This window comes from Hetaerina americana, unplaced genomic scaffold (assembly GCF_022747635.1).
Source record: "Hetaerina americana unplaced genomic scaffold, ioHetAmer1.1.p SCAF_5, whole genome shotgun sequence".
NCBI classification, from domain to species: Eukaryota; Metazoa; Arthropoda; class Insecta; order Odonata; family Calopterygidae; genus Hetaerina; species Hetaerina americana.
Genome location: NW_027287095.1, coordinates 71,983,381 through 72,002,296, shown reverse-complemented (window position 1 = coordinate 72,002,296; position 18,916 = coordinate 71,983,381). Strand labels below are relative to the sequence as shown.

Sequence of the window (18,916 nt, the reverse complement as noted above, 5' to 3'; positions counted from 1 at the left end):
TTTGGAAGCAATATTGAAGAAAGCATGGAGTCCATTGTTTTAAGCTGTCATTGAGGATTTCGTAATAGGAACTCAGGCCAATTTTTGGTAGCAAAATTATTCTAAATTCAAAATATAGATTTAAGATATCATTTATCCCGCGAACGTTAATAGATCAGAAGAGCATTGTCCGACCGCGCTCGGGGGGTAAATTATTTCGTGGCAAAAGTTGTACTGTAAATAATCACCCCCTGCCACATACCCTTTCGGTGGTTTGCCAGATACCATGTATGAATGAATGACATATAGTTTGGAAACTTCTTCCCGAAGTTACCAGAAGCGGGGTTGCCGCGATGTGGCATTATCACAATTTGTAAAAATTACCAGCAACATTATTGTGCTATTGAATAAATGAAAAACTCCGCAATGAGAGCTCAATTCAATCAATATGATTGTGCCAATAATCAATATCCGTTCACTAAAAACTCAAGGTAAAACTTGGGACAATCACCTATAGGCTTTCCAACTTCCCTAATGTCTCTGTACAGGCCAGACGGCGTAGTTTTGCTTCATTGAAACTTTCAACATTTCATTACTTGTGGCAGTTATACGATTATTTCTTGGGAGAGACGTAATTAGTTATTTCTCGTATAGCAATTAAATCTCCGCGCATCACATAATCATTAAGAAGTCCTTTGAAACATTTAAATCTTTTTCCGCATCTCATACTTTAGGAGAGTTCCAATTATACTTTCTCCGAAAGTTCGCTTCCTCTGGGATTCTCGTCTTGGAACCCTCGAAAAATTAAAGAAAGAACCGTTTTGAACCGTTTGTCAAGTTTAGTGAGACCATCCTTACAAGACTGTCAAGTCTGGTGACGACTTCCCGAAAAGTGTTTACGTAAAAAGTGCTGATTTGGGTCACAAGCAACAAAAATTAGTAGCGACAGTACAGGTAATAGAAGTTGCGAAAATAAATCGAGGAGCCACTTGATCTCAAAGCCTATTTTATTTTTAACTACCGAACGGCCTAAAAGCCGGATTTTTGATTATTCATTCGCAGTCGACAAAAATTAATCGTGGCTTAACCTCTTTGGCCCTTGTTTTCGATTCTCCCGGTACCAATTACACATTCTTCTTTTCCAAGTAACAAACATAACCAAGATTTCAAAAAAAGCCTAGCATTCCATTTCGTGTGCAGAGTTATTTTACAGTTTCTTATTTCAATACCCTTTCCCGCGACATACTTGGGCTTTCAAACAATTATTATAATTTTGAACCGACTCCGTCATATCCAAGTTAAAGTTGTCTCTAATCGAAACCTTGGTCATCTTATATATTCAATTCCTTATATAGGTATATGTTTATGCAAACAATTTTAATCATAACATTTTTAAAAGTTCATTATTTATAAATTTGTACGACATATAATCATCACATTGCATGGCTCAGGAGTCTGATTGGTTTTTAGGGTAAGTGGCTGAACCCATGCCGAAGACCTGGATTATATTTTGTAAACGTATTTTATGATGAATGATGGCATTAAATAATTGCGGGGTGTAATAGTCCGGTGGGTAGAGCGCAGGGAAACTGACTTGGGAATCGAGGTTCGATTCCAGGTGCATCCTCAACATCACCCAGCCATATTAATTTTCAAGTGCCTGATCTTTCCGGGAAACAACAGGATGCATTGGGCATGAAACTGGCCCCCATACCCTGATGTGTGAGTTTCACACGCTGCACAGCTTTATATTGTTGGGTAAACTCTACCCTGAGCTTTACAAACCAACTTCCAGGTTGATCACTGAGGTTTATCAATTAATCAGTTCTTCTTCACGGTTGGATATATTTCAGCTCACCACAAAATCAAAATGAGAGTTCCAGCATCGAAAAAATCATTTGGAATCAAAATGTCTTCGAAATACGCAGGTGTTATTCTTTTAAGTAATTCGAGATTTCTCAGCTTGTTATTCGAGGTTCTCCTGCTTTTCTTCCCGTATCATCGGCTCTTTCTCGTTCCTTCCCTCCCTCTCCCTATCGCTTCCCATCTCCCCAACTGCTTTCGCCTCCCCCTCTCCGGCCGGCGGCCACCTCAGAATACACATTGTACTTACGTATTCTTCTAGGTAGCTCTGCCCTCTCAACCCTCTTCCCACTGCCTTCCTCTCTCTCCGCCCCCCACCGCGGTGCGTCGGATTCCCAATAATGTCTGACCGCGCGCTGCATTCCACGGTCGAACGACGCCGACTCAGCATTTGCGAAACGCTTACCGTCGACTCGTTTGTTTTTTCATGTCTCCCCGTTGAGAATGACTCCTTTTATTAATGAGACAGCGAAGTAAACCGTCGCCCATGGTGGATTACCGCCTTTTCTTTTGTTTTCGTTTCAACAGACTCGTTTGAAATCTCCAGCGGTGAAGTGGAGTTTTCATTGTTGCCCTTCTCTGTTATCAACTGGGAATAAGAGGCGAAGCTTATGCTCCATTTCAAGTGTGCATTTGAAGCGAAGCATTCTTTTTTTTATAAGTTCAGCCTTGTTCCTAGAACGTTCCTCTAAGTCTACAAATGTAAAAGATGAATTTGATATTTCCTCGACTCATGACGTACATGAGGTCTTCTCGATTTTTCCAAATCATCGGGTATTTTTCGGTCGACGTTTCGCCTTGAGAACAATCACCAAGGTAGCTTTGAAGATGTTCGTAACAAAATAATTGATCTGCCAGAAAACCCGAGGAGACTTCATAAATGAATACTTTTTTCAAGCTGGAAAAAACGCCGGACGAAACGAAGTGTCTTGCTACCGAATTTTTTCTCCTTAGGGCTAGCATGAGCTCGTAATACGTGAGGTTCCTTTTTTATTTTACCCTAAAAGTGCTAGCGCAAGTTGCATTGCACTTAAAACCTGTCTTAAATTTTATTTTTACTGTTTATTCATGACTATTTACTTCTTTTTTTACTACTATTAGCCTTTTTTACATAACTAAAAAAAACAAATTTGTTTCCATTTTACACGTTTCACCCTTGTTGGCGGCTCTTGGAATATCTTAATTTCTTGCTTTCCAAGATAGACCTCAACCGAATCTTACTTTATCCCATCTTCTCCTTGAGTGGAATCCTTCATCCACTTTTTTTGGTTTATGCAATCTTCGTAGGCTATATGCAATCTCTTCTTTGGCCAATCTTTCTCCGAATTTCTCCGGATTGGTTGGCCAACGTCCCAATTTAACTCTTTGATCCCTTTTTCCTCTTCGTAACCGCTGCACTCCAGTATTTGTTTGCACTTTAGAAGTACAACACTGTTTCATTCGGGCTGGGTGTAAAGCCCAGTTCTTTAGGTGCCTTCAGTTTAGAGCGGGCTATAATGCAACAGCGGGCTTCTCGCCAACTTTCTTCCGCTCTGTTGAGATCATTCCGACCGTCAACTTGGCCAATTATCTCCTGGTGGCGACCTCAGCTCTCGAACACTTCCACCACCCTCACTGACTGCCGCTATGCAGCTCAGCGCAAACCCTTAAAACTGAGAATCCCAAATCAAAATTTAGAATTCACACGGTTAATTGGTATATTATCGTACAGAGAAACGACATCGTGAGGTACCATAATTCACATGACCAGAAAATATGTAAATTAAGAACTGCGTTGAAATGAGAGCTTGTCCTATTTAATTTGGTTCCTTATTAATCTCTGCGGGTAGTCAGTGGAGTAGTTATCAATAGTTTAATATTTGAAATAGAGATGTTGCATGGATGGTGCCCAGTCGCCACCCTTCCGGTGGATCGCTGGATGCGTGGAAAATGAAAAAGTGGAAAGGCTAGAGACCTAATACCCCCTGCCACTCATTCTTGAGGCAGTTTGCGGGGTAGTGTATTTGGGTATATTCATACCTGTACATGTCTCAGACTGCTCAGGTGCGAGTGGTGAACGGGGAGTCCGGTTGGGCAGTGTTAGGAAGAGGTGTAAGGCAGGGTTGCCCATTATCACAGTTGCTGTTCAACCTGTATGCAGAGGAAATGATCAAAGAGGCATGGGAAGAACTGGAGGTAGGAATGAAAGTGGGCAGGGAATTCGTAAAATCAGTTAGGTTTGCTGATGACCAAGCTTTAGTTTGTCAGTCAGCCAAGGCGCTGCAAGCATTGCTTAGTGAATTGGAAATTCAGTGCGACAGGTTTGGGATGATAATAAATATTAATAAAACAAAGGTTATGCGATTTTCCAGAAAGAAAAAGGCTAAGCTTAACATTAAAATAGGAGGGCAAAAACTAGAGCAGGTAGAAGAGTTTACGTATCTCGGTAGTGTTTTGGACCAACACGGTCAAAGTAGTAGGGACGTTAGGAGAAGAATTGCGCTAGGTAAAGAGGCTTTCACAAGGAGGAGGGAGTTGATGATATGGACGTTGAGGGAGGATGTTAAGAAAAGACTCGTAAAAACTTGGATCTGGATCGTAGCTATGTACGGCGCGAAAACGTGGTCATTTAGGCAGGAGGATGGACGTGGACTGGAGGCTTTTGAAGTGTGGGTGTGGAGAGGAGTGGAGAGGGTGAAGTGGACAGAGAGGGGAACAAGCGAGGAGGTGCTTGGTGTGGTGGGCGAGGAGAGGGGTTTGTTGGGAGCAATCCTATGGAGGCGGGAAGGGTGGCTGAGGGGGGTATTGACCGGCAGCGGGATGTTGAAGACTGTAATTGAGGGGAGAATGTTGGGCGGGCGAGGAAGGGTAAGGAGCAGGATAGGGATGTTGGACGGGATGAAGGGAGGAAGAGAGTACTCTGAGCTGAAGAGGGACCTGATGTAAAGTAGGATGTTGTGTTTTGCTAGGGGTCCCAAATTATTTAATTAGTAATTATGTCCATCCAAAAACCTACCTTAACCGGTAGATTACCTAATAATAATAATATTTATTCATACACACGCTAACCCGCCAATATATATACATATATATGTATATATATATATATTTATTTATTTATATATTTATATATATAATGGACAGAGAAGAACACAAATGAGGAAGTACTTGGTATGGTGGGAGAGCAGAGGGGTTTGTTGGGAGAAATCCTATGGAGGCAGGAAAAGTGGATGAAGGGGGTATTTACCGGCAGTGGGATGTTGAAGACTGTAATAGAGGGGATAATATTAGGAAACGAGGAAAGGGAAGGAACAGGATAGGAATGTTGGACGGGATGAAGGGAGGAAGAAAGTACTCAGAGATGAAGAGGGACCTGATGTAGAGTAGGATACTGGATTTTGTATTTTGTTAGGAATCACAAAATATTTACTTAGTAGCTGTGTCTATCCAAAAACCTACCTTAACCGGTAGATTACCTAATAATAATAATAATAATAATATAGATTATATGATATAAGAACACATAAAAAGAACACTCATGTTATTTCTTGATAATTTCGACGGAATTTAGCTCCGTCTTCATCGGAAGAAACAGAAACAGAAGTACTCAGTACTTCTTCATATATATATATATATATATATATATATATATATATATATATATATATATATAATTAGGTAATCTACCGGTTAAGGTAGGTTTTTGGATGGACCTAATTACTAATTAAAAAATTTGTGACCCCTAGCAAAACAAAACATCCTACTTTACATCAATATATATATATATATATATATACACACACACACACATACGTACGTATATATACACGCATATATGTACGTATATGTACAGGCATGTACGACTTTTATGTACTCATTCACCATTTCCCGGCAATATAAATAGGCTTTGTACCTATGGATGTATCTGTATGGTGTCTATCTCTTGCAACCAGTATTACCAAAATAAATTTATCGTCAAAATACATATCTAGTTAACTGTTCATTGGTAATGAACTAAGCAAATCAGAACCATTTAAAATGCATCTGCAATCGGGATAATGGAGCATTCAACCTCTTTAAGCCGATCAAACTTCAAATTGTCGTTGAAATTCACAACTTGATGAGTTTTTCTAGCGTACCGAACGTCAAAAGTGTCTAGTCCTGAAATCTCCACTTCTACCCTTAATTGTAGTCTATGCAAAAATGTACCAACATTATATCTGCAACAGTGGTAAGAATTCCACATTTTACTGGAATGATTCGTTGAATAATTCAACATTACCCCTCTTATATTACGAGTCGTAAATATTTGAGACGTCAAAAAAAAAATTTAAAATTGAAGACGTTTGTTCGTCAAAGGTTTTCAGTGATTACACCGTCATTCCCACTGTGACGGAAATGGGGATTGAGTTTGATAGACGAGGCAAGGGTTTACTCCGAACTAAATCCTAAGCTGAATGAAATTCACACAAATGTAAGGAAGGGGGGAGCATTGCGATCCTTTGGCGTCCCGCCATTCAGTTAGTCTCAACCCCGTAGCCCTTAAGGGTTAAGGGGTTAAGACTAAGGCTAGCCGTAAAATTAAGTTAGCCAGAATATCACAAGGCTGGGATTCTTACAACAATCTTTCGAACTGATCCTCCCAGGGCAAACCCACCCAGGATTCAAACCCAGGACCTTCCAATCAGCATTTGAACATTCCGTTCACTTGACTACCACGCAACCGGTAAATTCGCCGAATTCGCTCTCTAAATATTATCATTTTATAATTACTCGAAATACGTAGCTCCTTAAAAACTTGACAATCGCATCTCAAGGCGGGTGCGAAAATCTTAACGAAATCACTCGAACAAATGCCGGGGAGGCTTATCCTTATGACCTTGAGTTCGACGCAAAGCGGGGATGGTGTTGTGGGAGTCGGTGAGGGGGGGAAGGGAATCAGAGAAGGGAAGGGGGTGGTTGATCGAAGAGAGCGTAGGAATGGGAGAGGTGGTGAGTCTGGGAGAGGGGCGAAGGGCGTGTCGGAGGGAGGGGAGCGAGTGGGGGGGTTCGAGTGGAGACGCAGTCGAGGCCACAAGGAAGGGAGCGAGGGTATGAGCGGGGGGGGAGAAGGGGGAGAGGGCGAGAGATGGCCCCGGGTGCGCTGCCGCCGCCGGGGTTGGCTTCGCACGCGAGAGGGAGAAGTAAATGTGTCGACGAGGGCATTAGTCGGGAGCCAGCGCTCTCTCTCCCTCCCTCCCTCTTCTCCCTCTCTGCGGGAATGGAAAATTTGTCCCATGAGTGCGGAAACGATAAAAGAGAGGGAGGAAGGGAATGGAAGGATGGAGTGGGGTCAGACCAGCAGGAGTCGACCCAGGGGGGAGGGGGGGGTTTGGCCCAGTGCGAAGAAGGAGGGAACGGGAAAAAAAATATTTGTTCAAATTAGTTTTCTTTAAATCTGGTTAAATTGCGGTGGGGCTAAAATTAGTTTAGCTAGCAATGGTATGATGTTCAAAAATCGTGCAGTGAGACCCGTAGTCAAAATTGTTCAATTCATTTTTGAAGAGATTAAGGTATAGGCACCAAGAGAATATGACGAGTTGAAGAAGGCAGTGAAGTATGGGGAGATATCTATTTGATCGCCCTTTTTATTTTCCACACAACTTTTATTTATTCCGTGACCTGACGAAACTTTACATTGTTCGACATTATAGATTGCAGTTGATGGAACGCGTTTTGCCATAACGTACAATATCGCAATCGTAATGTTAACTTCAGATCGTATGGGAGTATCGGATGCTTATTGGTAATTTTCAATATCCATACCAAAGGAATTGTTGTTACCAAGACAAAACTTCATCTGCTCTCTTTCAGGCTTCCTCCACCGGCGTTAATACTACGTATAAGTCCACATTTGTACCGAGTCAACTGCAATAAACCTACATTCACCAATGAGGTACAAGCTCTGGATAATGAAATGTATAGTTATAGCTCGAATTCCTGAAAATGAAGGACTTACAACAGTGCCAATGCAAATGCATGCTCTAAAATGGTTCAAGGAGTAACTTGGACGAATGAGAAATTTTGAAAGATCGCGGATGAGCACTGTACCTACTTCGAATACACAAAAATAATTTACTACATACTAGTTTACTACTAATTTACCTGTACCATAACTTCACAACAAAATATGCGTGATTGTACAAATGAAAACCTTGGTCATATCAATAAAAGGACCCATTTGCTGCAATTATTCTTTAAACACGTGCTCTTTAATTATATATTAACATTATAAATTTTATGTTTGCATTAATATATTTTCTTACAATTTTTACCACATTTTTTTATTACCTATTTAGATTTGAAATAGAAATTCGGATTGATTTCATTGTAAAAATTCACATGCACCCCGCGATGAATCCAAGAATGAGAGGCAAGTCGAAGTGATGACAATGGAACTGTATAATATATAGGAATATTTTCTGTTTGATGTGCATATTCAACAAATCCCACATCGATGACGGTCGCCACACTGATGCCTTGTCCTTTTTTCTTCACTTTTTTCGATCGCACAGATCATCCTCAATTCGATGCATCGCTACCAGCCACGATTCCACGTGGTGCACCTGACAACAAAGACTGAGGACAGCAGCCAGACGGAGAATTTCAAGACGTTTGCATTCCCAGAGACGAGGTTTACGGCCGTGACGGCGTATCAGAACCACAGGGTGAGTTGAGTGCCTCAGCGCCCATTCAAAAGAGAGGGAAACAATGTGTCACATCTTCACATTTCCCTCTGATGAATATCTTGAATGTGTACGTACGTATGTACAAATAAGAATCTGTTGATATTATATTTCTGTGACGAATTTTCCGAAGAACAACTTTCGAGGGAATAATCGTTTTTTAAACAAATTCCTTCTTGTGCTAGAAAGTGTATTTGATTTATAGTCGTGCATATATAAATCTGCTTCAACTTGACAATATAAATGCAGGATGGGTATGGAAACTGAATTTAGTAATTGCTGTAAATATATGATTCAATAAATGAAGATGGTAATTATAAGAAGCGTTTGAGTCTTGACTATAGACTTATGATGAGTCGATGCATGAATGTTATTCAGGAACTCTAAACTGACCTATTGTTTTCAAATAAAACGCTCGCGTTTTGTTTCCACAGAATATTTTTGTGATTCTTGATAAAAATAATAATATGTTCATCGAAAAAAGGAAAAAAATATTGCTTATGTGGCATAAACCTTAACCTTTCAGATTTCTTTTCTCACGTAATTTTGCAAAATAGATCGATTATAATGTTTTTTTGTAATATGAATTAAAATGAACATCACTGCAATTTTTCGATATTAAATTTGTGCGACAGTTTATTGATCTTGCATTCGCTTTAGGATTTCCCGGTATGAAATTATTGAATTTCTTCGATTAAGCAATTACTATATTTGGATCAGTAATTTTGTTCTTGTGATTTTAGTGGGTATCATCCCACTTCCAGACTTGTAATATTGTGACCTTCAAAAATATGCATCAATTTGAAGAACTTTTATTTTCACAAATAATTTTTCTTTCATTACTCAGGGTTTAAAACAATTACTTCTTTCTTGAAAAATAAATCGGGGATAAGTAAGAATATGCTTATGTGATGCAATTGGAGGCATACCGAAAATGATGTAATTCCCATTCTTCAGAGTATTCTCATGGATATCAAATCGTTAGCTCAAAATGTCGTGGCATTAAGCGTCATTTGATTCTTAGCTGTGATTTCATCTTGTTGAGAATGAGGAAGAACGGGAGATTAAAGACAACAGAGATATTTATTTTTATTAGAAGACACGATTAGAATGATGTGTCAGAGTGCATGTATAACATAAAAAATTTAGACTACTATCGCTTCGCACTCGGTTTTTTAAGTGGAAAAATGACAGCGAATACCATCCTGATGATGTCGATCTTCGACGAAACCCGGGTCGTACAATAAAGCTCTTCTGTGGGATAACATAGTGTATTTCATTTTGATATGAAGCAATTCCACAAAGTTACTATGGATACAATTAACCAAAAAAAGCGAATACCAAATACGATGTCAAGTCAAGGAGGGTACGAATTTGTTTAAAAGAGAATATATTTTCCGGAAAGCTGATTGACTCATTAATATCTTTAGTTCATTATCCCATTAGTAAATTTTCACCTAATCAAGATGAGATATTGGTATACATAAGTGTAATAATTATGACATAATTGAAAGTGCATATTTTTAAGTGTTTTCCTTGATGGTGCATTTAACCATTAACTCCTCTGTATGATCAAGTCAAAAGTCATGCCTTTAAATGCTTTATCCAATGTGAAGAGACAACATGGGTTTATGAATGCACAGTCGGATGAAAGACATAATATTTTTGGCCCCAGTGTAAGTTGATTTGATTTAGAATGAAGTTAAATATGAGGTCACCAACAGATTACTTTTGACATGTACTTGATTCAGTCCCTCGAAGGTTGAAGGTCATTTCACAGATGAACTTGCAATCCTTTTTTGAAACTTTACGTCTTTACGTCTGAAATTGGCCAATGACCTGTAAGTATCGGCGCATTTAATGCGGTTTTAGTTTTCCTTTGATCTTTATGATAGATTTGATCGCATAGGCAAAACCTTGGAAGAATTAGCTCAATATTAGGTATCATCCATAAACAACCCAACGATAAATACTCTAGGAGTCTTCGGGTTCTTTCCGCGTTGGTGGACGACAGTTTTTTGACATTCCAGTCGGTACCTTGAAGTCCCTCTTCACACTTTAGACTTCGAGATGCCAACTGGAATGCCGAAGGTACAGCCAATCGTCCACGCGGAAAGAAAAAAAAGACCCTTGAGTCATATTCTAATCACTGCGGAAGACTTAGAAGAAGAACGACACCAAATTTGATCTTTTTACATCTAAATCTACGCAATACACTACAGGGCGCCGAAAGGGCGTGTGGCGGGGGTTGGTTTGGCACAAGCCATACATGCAAAAATATTAGTTCATACACACATTTGCATATATGTTAGCTATTTTACAAACACCTCTATGCATTTACTTATTAGGTTGTAAGCATCATGCCATAATTAAATTATTTGACTAAATCACTAAATTTTAGTCATATTCGGGCATTTGGGCTCTATTTGGTTTTAGTTAGGGATTAATTGATTAAATTGAATCTGTCTGTTACGGTTTATATCTCTTTAATGTATCCAGGTCCTCTTTACCAATATAATTTGGTGACATTGTAAATACCTTTGCATTGTAAGAAAACTCAGATTTACTGTGAATTTCCAAAAGTCTAAGTACTGTCGGTTCTCTTTGAGATTCAAGGGGCTCTTAACCTATTTCCTCCAACACACCCATCCTACCCACTCTCCTCTCCTATCAATTCCCAACAAACCAAGCGGACTTTCTCTGAACCCTAGAATCTAATCCAATCCCCCAAAAAACGACCACTCACCGCACGTGACCTGAATCAAAGCCGCCTCAGAAATTCCCCGTGAATTTTTTTATGCATTTTGGTCATTAAAGAGGAAACGTGCGCTAAAAAAAGGATATGTTAATTGATGATTAACAACCATACTTATTACATAATATCGCACAATAGTGTACACGCAACTTGTGTGTATTGAAATATTACGTATGAATTCTCGATATTTACTTGATACAACATAGCGTTCGATTTTAATAATCTTTGAAAGATAGGTTTATTTTTGCCCATTGTAAAATATCAAATACAAGAGGTCCGTTCAAAAAGTATCGCGACTTTTGTGTTTTTTCAAAAATTATTTATTTATTCATGAATATCTATTCTCTCCCCTTCAAATTAATCCCCGTTAGATATATTACAATTGTGCCAACGTTTTTTTCAATCCTAGAAGCACTTCAAAAAATCATTTTTTGTGATCTTGTTCAACTCCTCCTTCGATGCAGTCTTTATCTCGTCAATCGTAGCGTAGCGTCGTCCTTTCATGGGCCTCTTCAGTTTCGGGAACAAGAAAAAGTCACTGGGGGCAGGTCTGGGGAATACGGTGGCTGCGGCATCATTTGTGTGTTCTTTTTGCCAAAACTTCGCGTACAAGCAACGATGTGTGAGCAGGGGCGTTGTCATTGTGCAAAAGCCAATTTTTGTTCTTCCACAAATCCGGGCGTTTGTGGTGGTTTGCTTCGCGCAAATTGCGCATAACTTGCAAGTAATATACCTTATTTACCGTTCTACCCTGTGGCAAGATATCATGATTAACCACGCCCCTGCAATCGAAGAAAACTGAAAGTAAAACTTTCACATTCGACCGAACTTGGCGCGCTTTTTTCGGTCTTGGCTCGTGCTGCATTGGGATGATTGGGAGTTTCCCCGTGATAACCATACACCCATAATTCGTCACCAGTTATGACCCTCTGGCACAAATTGGGGTCATCGCAGACAGAGTCCAACATCTCATTTGTAATATTATTGGGTTACTGTTTTTGGTCGAAATTGAGCAATATTTGTACGAATTTCGCGGCGACCCGTGTCATCCCAAATCATTGGTAAAAATCGAATGGCTCGAGCAAATCGATACGTATAGGTCATCAGCAACTTCTATAACGGTGAACCGACGATTGGCCAATACAATTTTCTTCACTTCATCAATGTTTTCGTCTGTCGTTGACGTGATCGGGCGTCCGGCACGCTCTTCGTCGTTCACATCTTCTCGGCCCTCTGAGAACATTTTGTACCACCGATAAACGTTGCTTCGGTCCAAGGTAGCTTCTCCATATACCACAGTCAACATTCGGAATGCATCTGCGCACTTAATTTCGTTTTTCACACAAAATTTAATAGAGATTCTTTGATCCATTTTTTGGAACAGGCAAAAATCAAAGGCAAGCCAAAACGCGTCCAAGCAAAACAGCTGTCAACAATTAACTGTACATTCAAAATTGCCGAACCGTTCGGCATAAGTGAGAGACATAAGTACCAACATAACGCCACAAAAAAATCGAAAATAAAATGGACGTAATTAGTGGAAATTCAAAATTCGCGATACTTTTTGAACGGACCTCGCTTAGTGTTCCAATCATCTGCTCCGTTTTGGGGCTTCTTTCGTCAACGCTCTAATTTCCTTACTGCAAAGTGTCACTTTTTTCTAAGACACTGTTCATATACGTTAACAGTCCCTCCTATGAAGATTATTGCCTATTGCTTTAGACGTTTAACTTAGCCTATCTCTGTATATCTCCCACAAAAAAGCGTATATTTTATGGATACTATGGAGACCAAAAATCTGATAAACCTTAGGCAGGAGAATGATGATTTGAATTCCACCTCCTTACACTGAATGTAAGTTTCACACGCTGGGGAGCCTGAGAGGGGAGAAATCAGTGAGGATTTGCCTCATAAGCCCTTATATATCCAAACAGTGATCAACCCGAAGGTCGGTTTGGTAGGTGATGGTAAAGTTCACCCAGTACTAAGCCTGATGGCCGGTGAAATTCACACATCTGGGTTGGGGGGCTAGTTCCTTTCTCTGTCCAGGTTATGATTTTTCAGGAAGATCTGGTACCCGAAAAATCACACAGAGCTGAGGGTGCCCAGAGATGGCTCTGGAATCGATCCCGGGCAGTAGCCCAATGCTCTACCCCTGGACTACTCCTTACCCAATCCCTACTATATATGTAAAAACAGCTGTCCATGTAATTCCATTGGTAATTTCTGGTAATTTGATAATTGGCTACAGTTTGTAATGTAGTACTACGGTGATAGCGACAGCTTTTGACGTAAAACGTCTCACATTAAGTACGCATATACGCATTTCAGTGCTCATTTAGAGGGGTCACCTCGGCGATGGTGTGTTTGGCTTTCGCGTTACCTATGTTTTCCGTCAGCGGCCTTCAATTAATTTAACTAGGAAAATAAACACTACATTGTTTAAAGGGCAAAGAATGTGCACTCCAGTCAAAAAAAGAATCATTTAAAAAGCTTGTAATATGTTATAGTGGCGACCACGTCAAACCCCACCTTCGGATTTCTCACTATCACCATTATGAACATTCAATATCTATTGAACCGAATACGCTATGAATACTGAATACTCTTTAGAAAGCTCTGACAATGTCCACCAACCTGAAAAAAGAAAATATGTCCATCAAATAATTATCAAAGATATTCCATAAAGTATTACGTTAGACATTTTCATATTTTTTTAAGCAAGTGCAATTTATACGTGACCTATATCCTAACAATTCACTTCCGCACGCGCCCAACAGTGACTCCTTCCCTGATAATCTACTTGAAATAAAAACGTCACTCGGGTGCCCTAAAAATGTTCCAGGGATGGATTTCGGTTTCCATTTCCTGAAGTCCTGATGATTTTCTCGGGAGGCGATCGAGAGTCAAAAGGGCAGAAGGGTCGCGTATTATTGCCCTTATGCACCCGTGGGGGAATTTCCTCGCGATGATCCCAGGGCGATGGGGCTAAGTTATGCGCAGGACGAAAGACCAAACACACTCCCACCCTGCCGCCCCTTTCATCTCTCTCTCAAAAGGATTCAAACACCCGTCAGTGGCCATCAAAGGGGAGGCCTCCAGGGGCGGATCTCATCGCGGATGCCGAGAGTGCTCCCTCCGCCCCGCAAACGAAAACGACCGGACGGCTGAATAATTCTCGTCCACCAATCTCAAACCCCCATGCGCAATAGGGAATTCAATTGTTTAGCTGAACTAAAAACCGCTTCACGAATTCAAAAACTATTAGTAGAAAGAAGTACTATCTAATTCCATGTCTAAAAATACTCTTGTTTGAACGTATTTAAATAATAATGATAACAAGACGAAAGATTAAATTCATCTACTATGCATGTTGTTCGTATTTTAAATATGGATTATTTATTTTTTTCTTTCAATTTATTACAAGTGTAAAGTAATGATAAAAATTCCAAAGAAACTGCGGGAGATGCCGCAACAGTAACTTTTAACGTAGTCATCCGCTAATTCTGCTAACTCTGAAATAGTTGCATTGTAATGATAATAAAATGAGATAAAACGTTTGTAAAACATTAAAAAAGTCGGAAAATTGTTTTTATTTCTACCGCAAAAGGGTAGGTTTTTGATGAACCCTGGGAATTAACACTACTGTGCTACAATGCCCAAACTAACATGACGCAAAATATCCTTAGACCGCATAGTATGTGTAACAATAACTCATTCTTTAGCTCTACAGACCTTCTACCTCCCTATATTCCAAGAATATTATCCTTAAGAATAAGGATAATAAAAAAAGGAAAAAATAATGGAAACGGAAAACAAATTTGCAAAAAGTGATAATTGTTCAAAAAATACATAAGAAGCCTAGTGTAGTTCTTTATTCCGTCACGTTTATTTATGTTTAAGTTAATCCTCTACCTAACTAACATTCATTACCATACCACTTTCCCCTTCGTAATATTCAATTATGTAAATTGACCGGTAGCGGCGGGCCTCGCTCACCGGTGCTGCCGTGACCTTTACTCCTATTGACAAATTCACCGTTCCGTTCAACGCCTTTGCAGTCGTCCCCTCCCTTGGCCGTTGGGACTCCATCCCTATATCCGAAGCAAGAACCTCACGGTCTGCCCGACGAGTCATTAATACTTTGTGGAAATCCATTTGTAAAGCACAAAGGAAGAATTAAAAAAACTTCGCGTTTCCACAGGAAACGCAAAAAAAATATGGTTTCTATTGCTTTTGGCTCAGCTTTGCGGAAGTTCATGTTCACAAAATGAAGAACACAAAGAGGAGAATGCATGGTGTTCTTCATTTAATGATTCAGTTTCTACCCTAAGAACGGACGAACGGAAAATGTCTTGCAAAAATTATGAGGCCTATGAGAGAAAACTTTAGATATTAAATTTCAAAACTGCGTAAAGACGAGGATTTTCATTCAGATTGTAAGCTATGGCAGCAAAGTGACGTCATTATAGGGGGAGTACAGCCCAGCGGGGAGTGTGACAGCGGTTGAAGGAGGGGATTGAAAATGGCCGATAACAGCGTGACGTCATTCATGGGCAAACGACGCCCGAATGAATTGCATCTTCACACTAATTAGTGATAGAGATGAAAGCCAAGTATCATGGGCTTTGGGGAAATTTCGAACCTTTTCCGTAAATTGCCGCATCGTGAGTCCATTTGCACATTAGTAGTTTAATCGCCTCCCTTATGCTTATCAAGACGAGGATTTGAATTACTCAATCAATCCATAATTGTTCCGTTACGGTAAACATCATCGATCAAAGTGGCACTTCGTAATCATTGTACAGATGCTGAAACTTGATCTTCTAACTCGTAACTCCTCTCCTTTTACAGATAACGCAGCTGAAGATAGCCAGCAATCCTTTCGCCAAAGGATTCAGAGACTGCGATCCGGATGACTGGTGAGTGTTTGCAAACGGGTATTTTTTTCCTCACATTTTTTCAATCAAGGAAGGGTGGGCAAGTACTTTAGCGTGGACGGTAGAGCTGCATGGACCCGAAATTTGCTCTTTGGAGCAAGGGGATGGGCGCAGAAGAGAGACTTTTGAGACGCTGTTAGGGAGGAGGATAGAGAAAATAAGTTCGACAGAGAGAGGTGACTCACTGAGGACTTTTAAATGTGGTCGGAGAAAGAAAGAAGTTAATTGGTGAAATTCGAGAAAGGCGGAAAAGACGAACAAAAGAGTTAATGAAAGGTAGAGTGGGATAAAGTTGTAAGGAAAATGTTATTATTATTATTAAAATTAACATGTGCAAATAGACAATGTCAGGTGGCACACAAGACACAAGTAATCACCAAAGGTAATAAATAAAATCAGTCATTAAAAAAAAGTACACTTCAAGGAAATTTCCAAACACAAATCTCTAACACACAAAACAAGAAAATACCCATATAATTAACATCAATCAATCAGCAAGAAAAAAAAATAAAAAAAATTAAGCTGTTACATATAATTTTACACCCCACATCAATCAAATTATTACATATAGTATTCCTTACATCCTTTGTTTAAAGTATTCACTTTGTTTGGAAAGGGCTCGAATAGTTTTGCAGGTAAGGTGTTCCAATCAACAATTGTTTTCCAATCAACTGTTTCAATTAAATCAATGGTTTCCAAACAACAGTTTCTATGGTAAGCGGAGAAAAATAGGCTTTTTTTAGATGGAGTGGAGTCCATTTGAAATCCATGATCAAACTAAAATACTGGAGGTGACGTGATTGGGATTGTGAATGCATCACTGGTGACCTAACACCCCCCGCCACACGCCCTTGTGGCGGGTTGCTGGGTATTGTGTAGATAAAGATGCAGATGAAGTCGAGGAGAAAGCATGAAGAACTTAACAAGGGAGTTATATAGGTGCATGATAAAGTAGTCAACGCTATAGCGCAAGTAGCGCACTAGTGGCTGGGGATGATCCGAAGCTTAACTTAAGCAGGTCGATGACCTACGAATGAACCAGCATTACTGGGCAGGCATTTCTCCTCACGCAAAAGCAATCAATACGCGGAGGTCACATCGAGGCGTTACGACGCACGATTCGCCATCGACCTTCAACGAGGCCAACAAGAACGTGCTCAGTCGACAGTTTTGAGCGGTGGGGAAAACCACCGCATCGCTCGCCGGCGACCTTTTCGAAATCCACTATTCGAATTGGGCGGTCATCACCCGTCTACTATGTCGCCGTGTCTATAGTCGCCGGCCTGGCGTTACGTCCTTCAGCGAATTTCATGCAAATGTGGGCACCGGCGCTTAGGGCTATGGGAAATGATATTTATAATTTGACGACGCACATCAATGCAATGTCGACTCCTCAATATGCCGCTGTTGAAAAATTCGGTGGCCATGTCGACGTGATTGTCAAAAATGTGGAGCTCGAAATCACGGTTGAGTTTTATCCATTCGATATTAATATCGCCGTGCCGACAGTCACATCGAGCTCGACGTCTATATGGATTTCTCTTAAGTTAAATTTATATAATTTATTATGTTATAATTTTACCTGCCAAATCAGGGTCATTAATTTTTCTGGTTTCATGAGGTTTTTACATCATGCTAAAGGATTAGTCATTTTTTTTATCTTTTTACCCATACATATCTCTAACGTTTTCTTCAGGTACATGTACTGTATTTTGAGTTGATTTGATGGTCCGTTCATCAGGAAGTGAATTTTCATCTATTTTAAGTATTTCTTCATTAATCCCGTCTACCTAAGTTTCTGTCTTCTTTGATATCTCTTTTTTATCCAACTTATGGTTTCTTTACACAAAGGTTATAATTAATCTGTTGTTTTTGGCCATCTGTGATTTCGATAAAAAGTTTTCATTGCCATTTATGCATTTTTTCTACATACTACATATGTTACAGCTACGATGACCATGCACCATTGAAATGCTTCACTTAATGAAAGTATGAGCGCAAAGGAATTATTCATTAATGACAACTTAATATTAAAGGCGCTTCCAACCCAATATATGAGCAACATTTTTTTGAAGCTACGAGTCAACTTGCTGATATTTTAATGGCCACTCTGGTGTGAGTATAACTGTATTAAATATTGTTGGATTTGCGCGCTGAAATTGCAAGCACTGAGGCAAGGGTTCCAATCCCGCTCATGAGGAAAACATTGAGGTCGTCGGTTAATATATATGGACTTCGAGACACCTGAAAGACTTCAGGACTACTATGATGGTGTAATCGAATTTGCATATATAATTGAAGTAAATTTCATTTAATGATTACTCTCTCTCTTCATCCTTAGTTGTCATTCTTCTGTGAGCGGAAACACACAACAAAGTCAAATTGTTCCGTGGTGTGTTTGGACGCGTGCCACTAATATTCAGGGTGTTTTTTTTTTAACGTGGTGGCAGCGGATGCCGTAGACTTTAATTACATTAAGTACGTGTCGGAACTCATCTCGAAATGGTCCCACATAGCAAAAGGGAGGGATTCAGAATGGGGAAAGGTTCTCTTTAAAAAAAAATGGGCAATGATTTTGTTAGATTTTCTTTCCTTCCGCAATGATTGGAAGATGAGTCATGGCTGGTTCTCCAAATTTAGGCGTTATGAATAAAAAATAGCATACATGAACTTAT

The 18,916-nt window shown here is 39.8% G+C and overlaps 1 protein-coding gene across 1 annotated transcript in view; it reads left to right on the top strand.

Moving 5' to 3' along the window:
• org-1 (T-box transcription factor 1) overlaps positions 1-18,916 on the top strand; it is a 96,195-nt gene that overhangs the window by 34,776 nt on the left and 42,503 nt on the right. Inside the window, exons 6-7 of the mRNA XM_071592531.1 lie at positions 8,376-8,528; positions 16,156-16,223. Coding sequence (XP_071448632.1) covers positions 8,376-8,528; positions 16,156-16,223 — 221 coding nt within the window. The remainder of the gene's footprint in view (positions 1-8,375; positions 8,529-16,155; positions 16,224-18,916) is intronic.